Genomic DNA, 9,622 nt, shown 5'->3' on the forward strand with positions numbered 1-9,622 from the left:
ATAGGTCCCATCTCACACACACACACACACACCCGCATCAGCCATTATACTCCCCTTTCCCTCTCAAAATCACAGCGGCTGTCATAGGTCCCATCACACACACACACACCCCCGCATGAAGAGTTCAGAGTTTTTTCTTTCTTTGCTGTTTTTCAGTCTATTGAAAATTTTATACTGGACATTTAATGCTTAGAAAATTAAGCGAGGAAAGCTCTTCTATTTTTAGAAGAGCCTTAAGTGAATCGTGTCATTTTCGAAACTTAAGTTCCCTATAGACTGAGGAGACTGCCCTTAGCCCTTCTGGGCTCCTCTGTGAGTGGACAGGACCTCGTCACAGCATGTAACCAGAAGGAGCTCTGGGCAGGCTGGCTTTGTGGGTCTTTATGTATCGTAACTTAACTTTCCTGCTCTCCAGGAGGATTTCGACGTGGATCATTTCGTGTCTGACTGCAGGAAGCGTGTGCAGCTGGAGGAGTTGAGAGACGACCTGGAGCTGTATTACAAGCTGCTGAAGACGGCCATGGTGGAGCTCATCAACAAGGACTATGCGGACTTTGTCAACCTCTCAACAAACCTGGTGAGTTTCCCTCCCTAGTCCCCGCCGCTGGTGGACACGTAGGTCTTCTTTGTCTGGGTTGGTTCTTAAAAGTTCAGCTTTTGGCTAGGCGGTGGTGGCGCACGCCTTTAATCCCAGCACTCTGGAGGCAGAGGCAGGTGGATCTGTGTGAGTTTGAGGCCAGCCTGGTCTACAAGAGCTAGTTCCAGGATAGGCTCCAAAGCTACAGAGAAATCCTGTCTCAAAAAATCAAAAAAAAAAGTGCAGCATTTGAGAAGTCATATTGTTTCAGGCATTCATTAATGTCAGTCACAAAAGAACTGAATTTTCTTTTCTTTTTTCTTTCTTTTTTTTTTTTAAGATTATTTATTTATTACATATATAGTATTCTGCCTGCATGTGTCCCTGCACCCCAGAAGAAGGCACCAGACCTCATTACAGATGGTTGTGCGCCACCATGTGGTTGCTGGGATTTGAACTCAGGACCTCTGGAAGAAGAGTCAGTGCTCTTAACCGCTGAGCCATCTCCCCAGCCCCCCCCCCTTTTTTTTTCTTTCTTTTTTAAGTTCAACTGTTGTGACCTTATTATTCACTTTGTATTTTTGATTTTCCTGAGACAGTCTTGTGTTTTTGACACAGAGTCTCTCTACAGCTGTGGTTGTATTGGCACTCTATATGTAGACTAAGATGGCCTGAAACCCAGAGATCCGTCTGCCTCTACCTCCCAAGTGCTGGATTAAAGGTGTGTGCTATCGTGCCTGACTTTTGAAACAGGGTCTTAATCTGTCGTCCTGGCTGTCCTGGAATTTAGCTGTGTAGCCTAGGCTGCTCACAAACTTGCAGTAGTCCTTGTCTGTGGGGTGCTGGATTATAGGTGCGCATCACCATGCCCAATGTGGCTTGATTACTCTTGAGTAGGTCTAGGGTGTTAGCTGACTGGAGTGAAGGGAGGGGCAGCAAGAGGCCATTATTGTTGAGTGCTGGTAGGTTCCCAGGAAGCTCCATGGTTAGGCTGTTCTGCCAGCACATGTGGCAGCCACTCTCGGTGGGAGCCTACTCACCGGCATGACACACACGCACATGCTAGCAGGAAGTGGAGACGGCACTAATCTCCAGGAGGCCAGCCTTCAGGAATGGTGAGGACCATGCCGGCCACTTCTCAGAGCAGCATAGGAATGCTTGATTTAATACCCTGAGACAGATCTTTTCTTTTGTTGCTTTTCAATCTTGCTCATATTTTATTTTGCTTTTAAATGTTTGTCCAAAGCAACATAGAAAGTGCAACCTCTGGAAATTTTAAGAAACATGAAAATGAATGAACTGTGTTTTACTGTGAATGTGCTGTAGTTACTAAGAAGGCTGTTCTAGTAGAATCAGAAACTTAGAAAGTTTTATTTCTGTTGTTTTTAAATTTGCTTTTCCCCATGAGGTAGAGTCAGGTGGGATGTCCATCATATCCTGGCTTTCCCCCGTGAGTTAGAGTCAGGTGGGATGTCCTTCATCAGACTCTGGCACCAGCCAGTTGAAAACCATTTCCAGTTAACAGTCACTTCTGATTCCAATCTTTAGTTGTTCAACTCGCCCTTAGGGCTCAGGGTTCAGTGGGAAGCACTTGCGCTACCCTAATGCCACAAAAAAAAATCCCAAATCATCCCAAGGTAATTTGTGCGTCCTTTCTGTGCTCTGACTTCATATTCTCACAGTCTCCATGTATAGCCGCAATCGTTTCTGTACTCTGCCAACAGTGATCATGGACACTTGGATCGTTACACAGATCCTTACACTGCATAGGACTGATGATTCTGAGCTGTCATGATTTTGCCTCTAGGTCGGCATGGACAGATCCCTCAACCAGCTATCTGTGCCTTTGGGACAATTACGAGAAGAGGTTCTGGTAAGTCACCCCACTCTTAGTAAAAAGTTTAGCATAAGCATGATACGCCTGTCTGCCAGGGATCCAGGAGTTCCTAGTCTGTCAGTTTGTTGTTTTGAATGGTCAGTAGTTACAGTTCACGTCTCTGAAAGAGTCGGAGATGAAGGATTCTCTGTGTTTAGCATGTGCTATTAATGACTGGTGTAAAGACAACAGAGCTGGAATAGATGACTTTAAAGCGACCGGATGAGGGGACGGTGGAGTCAGCCTGTTAGTGATCAGTCACTGGGTCAGAGCTGGCATACATCCTGAGCATTTGCTACTTTATAAGTATTTTCCCAGCTGTATGATGATGTGCGGTTAGGTTCCTAGCCTGCCCACAGCGCTCTTTACACCTTGGAGCAACTGAAGGACCGACCATACCAGTTTGACAGAAAACCCTCACACAAAGACACGTAATGTTTCTCTGATGTGCTCTGCAGTGTAAGGGAGCCGCTGGGGATGGACTTCTGGCTGGCTATGACAGGGGAGTTTGGTGTCATGTCAGTAGGTCACTGTGCCACTCCGTCCTTTGCCTCCTGGTCCATCCCTTGGTTGTCTCAGGGCACCTGACTGCCAGGCTCTTTGGCACTGTGGAGCTGTCATATACTTGGTGTTCATCCCAACGTGACCTGTGTGTCACCATGAGCTTGAAAAACCTTAAACCATGTTTGAACATGTGACAGGTGGGCTTGGTTGCATGTGCAGTGTTGGGGAAATGGTGTCAGGTGTCCTTAAGTAAGGAGGTCTATGGCGTTACCTCCTGAGCTGGGCTTTGACTTCACAAGCAGTGTGGATGCTGATGTCTTGGTTGTTTTTCTGAAGGTCTTCTGAGTCACTCTCCACAGAATGAAGGGGAATGATTCTGTGGTCCACTGCTGGTATCCACATCCCTGTGACTTTACCTGGAGCTCCTGGAGCTGCATCCTCAGCTTTCTGTGTAGATGAATAGCAACCAACTGTTCTCTGCCTGCGGCAGCTCTCATGCCAACTTGTTCTTCCTTCGTCACCTCAGACCTCCGTCTGTTCTGCTGCCTACCTTGCTGGCATACGCTACTCACTTTAGGCAGACTCTCCTGGTTTTCTATCCTCAGCCCTGCAGTGGGCCTTTGAGATCCTGAGGTCGGGGATTGAAGCATGCCATTGTTTGGCTTGTTGGTAGCCAGTGTTACAATATTTTGTAGCATTTACTGAATGAGTGAGTTTACTTTTCTGTAGCATTTTTGTGATTTACCCACCTTACTCTAGTTTTCATTGCCTTCATCCCTGATTATCTCCTAGTTGGAATAATTGAGTAGTTTCTGGTGTGTCTGGTGTTCCTCTGCTCTTCTGTACTCCTGCTCCTCGCTTCTTGTTTCCTGAGTTTCTCCATTCTTAAGATGCTTTATCCATATTTCTTGTGTAGATTCTAGGCTCCTCAAAAAGAAGCTAACACCCACCCCCCATCTCTCCTTCTCTTGAAAGGGAAGCCTGCAGGTACCAGGATGTGCCTTGCCTATCCTGAGCAGGGCTGCCCTCATTCCTTTGGCCTTCTAAGACTTCCCTGTGCTTGTGTGCAGATTTTCAGGGTCTGTACCATAGCTTTACATCCCAGATGCTCACATACACAGGCTTTGTTGTCTTTTTTCCACGTCAGCTGTGCTGTCCTGTGCTACCTTTTTTGGCACTTAATCTGCCATGACCTTGGCTTTGTATATCACTGTGTCTGCATACTTGGGTACCTCACAGTGATTCTGTCTCACGCTTTGTAATCTTGGTTGATGTCTGAATATTGACCTGGGTACTGAGTCTTATAAAATAGAATTGAATGTGTCACTTTTATAATGTTACACTTCATTTTTGCAAAAACATTTTCTTTATTATTTTCAAGAGTCTTAGGTCATCTGTCAGTGAAGGAATTCTGGCAGTAGAAGAACGAATGTCTAAGCAAGAAGACATTAGGAAGAAAAAGGTATGCTGTAGTATCTACTCCCAAAACCTTTTCAGCACTGCGGGGCATGTGGTTTCTCTCTGGGTACTCTGCTGAGCGGAGCACTATGACATCGGTATCTCTGTGCAGCCCTTAAGGGCTGTACCTAGGCATTCCTCTGCCTGTCTGTGAATAAGGAGAGAGGAGCAGCAATAATATTTTAAAGTGATATGTTAAATGCCACAAGCACTCCTCCCAGGCTTCTCATGTTCGTCAACCAGGACTTCTTGACGGAAGACGAAATTGGACAAAAGTGCCTGAGTGGTCACTAGATTAAATAGTAGCACCCCACAGTGAAGCTTAGCAAGCAAGCCATTTGTTCTCAGCACCGGGGGTGTTCTTTTGCACTTTGAAAGATGGGAGCTCAGTATCTGCCAACAGCCCAGTGTTCTGGGAAGCCTGGGCGTCATCCTGCCGTACCACGTGTCTCCCTTTGTCCGTGTGTGGACTTTTGCAATAAGTGTCTTTAATGAACTGACACTTGGGTATGTAGGTGTGCTGTGCTCATGCAGTTAAAGAAGATGAGTATATTGGAAACAAAAACATGAAAATGTATCTTAAGAAAATAAGTATAAGGGCTGGCAAGATAGCTTCCATCTTATTTTGTGTTGTTTATTATATTCTTGGGATAGAATTGTGAAATTTCACTGTAGGAAAACCAGAATTGAGCTTATGTCCTTGGGAATTCAGGATTATGTAAGGATATTTAAGATGGCCTCTCACCATTCTGATAACTGCTTTTTTCTTTGTTTTTATTTGATATCCTCTTTGTAGATGAGTGTGTTGAGACTTATACAGGTTATTCGATCAGTTGAGAAAATTGAAAAAATCCTAAACACCCAGAGCTGTAAAGATGCACCTTCTCTAGAAGCGAGCAGGTGAGTATTTTCACTAAGTACTTCACATCCAGGCTAAAACTTTTTTGAGTGAGATTCATTTTTGGAAAACAAAGAAAGAGTGTCTGTGTCTGGTTTGCTGTTTTTGAAAGTGACGCAGCCAGGTGTGGTGACCCCTGCCTCTCATCCCAGCGTTTGGGAGACAGATGCTAAAGGGCCAGTCCTTCCGGCTGTCCTCAGCCAGCATCTGACACCTCCTGCCAGCTTCTTTCCTGGTTACCTGCTCCACTGCCCCTCCTCTCATCCCAGCTCAGTGCAGGGCGCAGTCTCCGAACGCTACCCTAGCACACACCCTGCAAAACTATCATGTAGTATTCCAGGGATACTGCACTGTCAGTGGCACTCGAGCTTTTCCACCAAAGCCTCTCCAGCCATTCTTCAGACATATGCACCCACAGAGTGAGAAACCGACTCTCTTGTTTTCTCTTCACTCTCTCCAAGGCAGAAAAGATCCACTCTTTGCTCTTTCCCCTGTCTTCCCTTTCTCATCTCTGGAACCCATGCCTTCGTTACCCTGGTGCCTCCTTGGACTCTTGGCAGAGCAGTTCTCAGTGTTCGCTCCTCTCCCCACTGTGCGCTCCTGGAACTGCAGGCTGGTGCTGTGTCATGGTGCATCTGCTTCCTCTAGCTTTCTCCTCTCTGTCAAATTTAGGTCTGGCTTCCCACCCTTTCAGCGCATGACTCTGCCATATGATCCTCATTCTGGGAATTCAAATCCCCAAGCCTCCCTTCCTCACTTCTACATTCTCCAGAGCTGTGGCTCCCACAGCTGCAGGATCCAGGCTTGAGCCCAGTGTCCAGACCCCTGTCCATCTTACTGACGGCCTTTCTTTCCTTGTCACCTCCCTTTGACTGTCCAGTTCACTTAACATGTTTCAGATCTACTCAAGACATGCATAAGGAGTGAAAAGGGGGTGACACTGCTAAATGGAAGCAAAAGCTAAAGTTTGTGACATTTACTCTGTCATCTTGGATACCTCTGATCTCTCCTGCCCTTGAGAGTTTCGTGTAGTTCTGCATCAAAATGTGCAGACAAGACACACACAAGTCACCACAGGAAGCCCCCCCCCCCAACCTCCACCTCCCTTCTGCTGTCAGGCTTGCAGACACCTACTAGGAACAGAAGCTATGGAGTCCTTTACCTGTCAGATTGTAAGGTCGCTGGCATCAGGGTCAGCTCCTGGGCGGGCGTGGTGCCCTCGGGAAGGGTGGGCCTCCAGCTGCCCTGGTGATGAGCACATCTGTGACACTGTGCCTGCTTTGCTCAGGATCACCACTGGGAGCTTCGCTCAGCTTAGATCAGGACTTGTTGCTCTAGCAAAGGGAAGGCAAGGGCAAATTAGTGAGTAGTTAGGCGGAGGGGTGTTGAGACACTAGACATAAACAACCCCAGGCTTCAGGAGAAGAGCTGTAGACACTAAAGACAGGAGCATCTTCAGGGCAGCCTTTCCCCTCCACTCTGAACTAATTTTGATTGGACAGTTCAGGGCCAGGCATTCCAATGACCTCATTGTGATGCTTTCCTGTATCCTTATACTAGGGACATTTTTTAAAAAGATTTATTTAGGGCTGGAGAGGTGGCTCAGAGGTTAAGAGCATTGCCTGCTCTTCCAAAGGTCCTGAGTTCAATTCCCAGCAACCACATGGTGGCTCACAACCATCTGTAATGAGGTCTGCTGCCCTCTTCTGGCCTGCAGGCATATATGCCAGATAGAATATTGTATACATAATAAATAAATAAATATTTTTAAAAAAAAGATTTATTTATTATCTAGCCAGTATCTACTTGCATGTACACCTGCAGGCCTTAAGAGGGCACTGTACCTCATTATGGATAGTTCTGAGCTACTGTGTGGTTGCTGGGAATTGAACTCAGGACCTCTGGACGAGGAGCCAGTGCTCTTAAAATCTGAGCCATCTCTCCAGCCCGATCATTTTTCCTAGCTCACCATTCCGCCGGTAAAATAACATATTTCTCCTTTGCTGTTTTCCTCCTTGAGTGGCAGGGGTACTCTATAGCATGTTTTAGGGAACAGGTGCTTGCATTGTATTTTATGTCTTCTTCCTAGGACCTCCTGCATATAGAGAGTGCTCTTTCAGCCATTGGTAACATAACTTTAAACTACTATTTAAATAGGAAGGTATTTAAGAGATTTATTTATTGCTACTAGAAGGCCAACTTTATTAAAATTGACAAAGATATTGGCCGTTCAAGAATTATCAGGTGTTTCAGAAGGAGAGAGATGAGCAAGTAAAGAAAAGAAGGTTCAGGGATCGCAGGAGAGAGACACACAGGCAAAGAAGGGACAGTGGGGGCAGTTGGGAGTGGGCCTTAGAGAAGGTGGGGGCACGTGGCACCCTGTGAGCCTGTGGTCCGAGGCATGCAACCCAGCAGCACCAGTCACGTACACTTTACCAGTGGTCCAGTGCGCTGCAGTGGTCTGGGAATGCCATTTGGAGGAGACAGACAGATGGCACAAAGATTGATTTTGACCTTGTGGCAAGGTGGCCACTGTCTCAGCCTGATCACTACAGTTTGGACCCACATGACCAGTCAGGTGCCATGCTCTCTGGGGAGTCAACAGCCTCGCAATTAAACTCTCTGCCTGTTGTCTTTCCCAGCCCTCTCTTGACTGGACAGGTTTTGGAGAGAATTGCTACAGAATTTAACCAGCTTCAGTTTCATGCTGTGCAAAGCAAAGGCATGCCCCTTTTGGACAAAGTGAGACCCGTAAGTGTGGGTTGGGGCTGGGCTTTGGGTTGCAGAGAACCTTAGTCAGTGGTTAGCAACGTGCCTGGCACTGACTGAATTATAGGGTGCTGACCCTAGGTTGGGGTTTTGGTTTGGGGACTCCTATTTTCCAAGTGTCATTCACTACAGCTTTTGTGGAAAGACTGTAAGTTGTAAGAGTAACACTCTAAATCTGACACCATATGGCACAGATAACATTGAATTTTCCCAGATCCCTAGACTGAGCTTTTTTTTTTCCTTTCTTTCTTTTTTTTTTTTTTTTTTCCTTTTACAAACAACCATTTAGTCTCTGTGTGCATGCCTGAATGTCTGTGTGTTTGCAGATGTCCATAGAGGCCGGAAGAGGGTGTCAAGTCTCCTGGAACTGGAATTAGAGGTGACTGTAAGTCATTCAATGTGGGTGCTAGGAGCTGAACTCAGGAGCAGCAAGTGCTCTTAACGGCTGAGCCATTTCACCAGCTTTAAATCTATAATGTCTATCAGAAGCCAGTTCACCTTGTAGCTTCAGAGGAAAATGACGTTTTCTCATTCTGACTGTCTCTTTGTAAATTCTTCTTTGCTGAGCCAGTGGTCTACTTGGAGAAAGGTCATGAGAGGAAATAGGCTATTGCCCCAGGCAGGGTCCCCCTTTTAAATGTCCACATACTGCCTATAGTGGGGTCAGGCACCGGCGTGTGTACAGCCATTTGAAGTTGGAAAACATTGTGATGGGAACTTTCTGATGGCTTCCCACAGCGCATAGCTGGCATTACAGCAATGTTGCAGCAGTCTCTAGAAGGCCTTCTGCTGGAAGGTTTGCAGACCTCAAATGTGGACATCATCCGGCACTGCCTGCGTACCTATGCCACGATTGACAAGACACGGGATGCAGAAGCTCTGGTTGGCCAAGTCCTGGTAAAGCCGTATGTTGATGAGGTATGTGCTTCTGGTGTGGGGAGCTTCTCCAGAGCCATGCTGTGCTGCCTTCGCTTTGTGTCAGGTAGAGATGGATACACCAGAGATGCTAGGAAGAGAGGGTCCTGCTACACAGTTGGTAACTGGAACTAAATGTATTCTGGTGGGCGCTCACGATACAGTTTGAATATGCCTTCTTATCTGGGGTCAAAACATTTTAGCTCTGTTAAAGTGATGAATCAGCCCCAGTTAAGTCACTAGGAAACAACCACTGGTCTTATAGGTGGAATAGACAAGCAGACAACTGGTCCAGCACCTGCGGAGTCCAGAGCAGTGAGGCGTGTGGAAGGGAAGGCAGACTGTGTGTCCACAGCTCTTCAGGGAAGATGTTGGCCAAGGCTCAAGGAAAGAGGAGGAATTGTCAGGGCTCAGAAGGTGGGAAGCAGAGATGCAGGACTTTCATATCAAGCTCTGACTGTGGGACACTTAGACAAGTGTCCTCCACCCGTTGGATTAGCTGTCAGGTAGGAGCAGTGTGCTCTGCTGGGAATTGCCGGCATTTGTGATTAACAGGAGTTTGTCCGATCTGGGGGCGAGGGGCTTTTCTGCAGCCTGCTACTGTACTTTTTTTTTTTTTTTTTTT

At 46.6% G+C, this 9,622-nt stretch overlaps 1 protein-coding gene across 1 annotated transcript in view; it reads left to right on the forward strand.

The window, feature by feature from the left end:
* The window catches only part of Cog2 (component of oligomeric golgi complex 2), a 31,632-nt gene that overhangs the window by 3,879 nt on the left and 18,131 nt on the right, over nt 1-9,622 (forward strand). The window contains exons 2-7 of the mRNA XM_005345872.2: nt 416-577; nt 2,385-2,450; nt 4,339-4,419; nt 5,212-5,315; nt 7,956-8,064; nt 8,821-9,000. Of these exons, the coding sequence (XP_005345929.1) occupies nt 416-577; nt 2,385-2,450; nt 4,339-4,419; nt 5,212-5,315; nt 7,956-8,064; nt 8,821-9,000 (702 nt within the window). The remainder of the gene's footprint in view (nt 1-415; nt 578-2,384; nt 2,451-4,338; nt 4,420-5,211; nt 5,316-7,955; nt 8,065-8,820; nt 9,001-9,622) is intronic.

Source organism: Microtus ochrogaster, chromosome 4, assembly GCF_000317375.1.
Source record: "Microtus ochrogaster isolate Prairie Vole_2 chromosome 4, MicOch1.0, whole genome shotgun sequence".
NCBI classification, from domain to species: Eukaryota; Metazoa; Chordata; class Mammalia; order Rodentia; family Cricetidae; genus Microtus; species Microtus ochrogaster.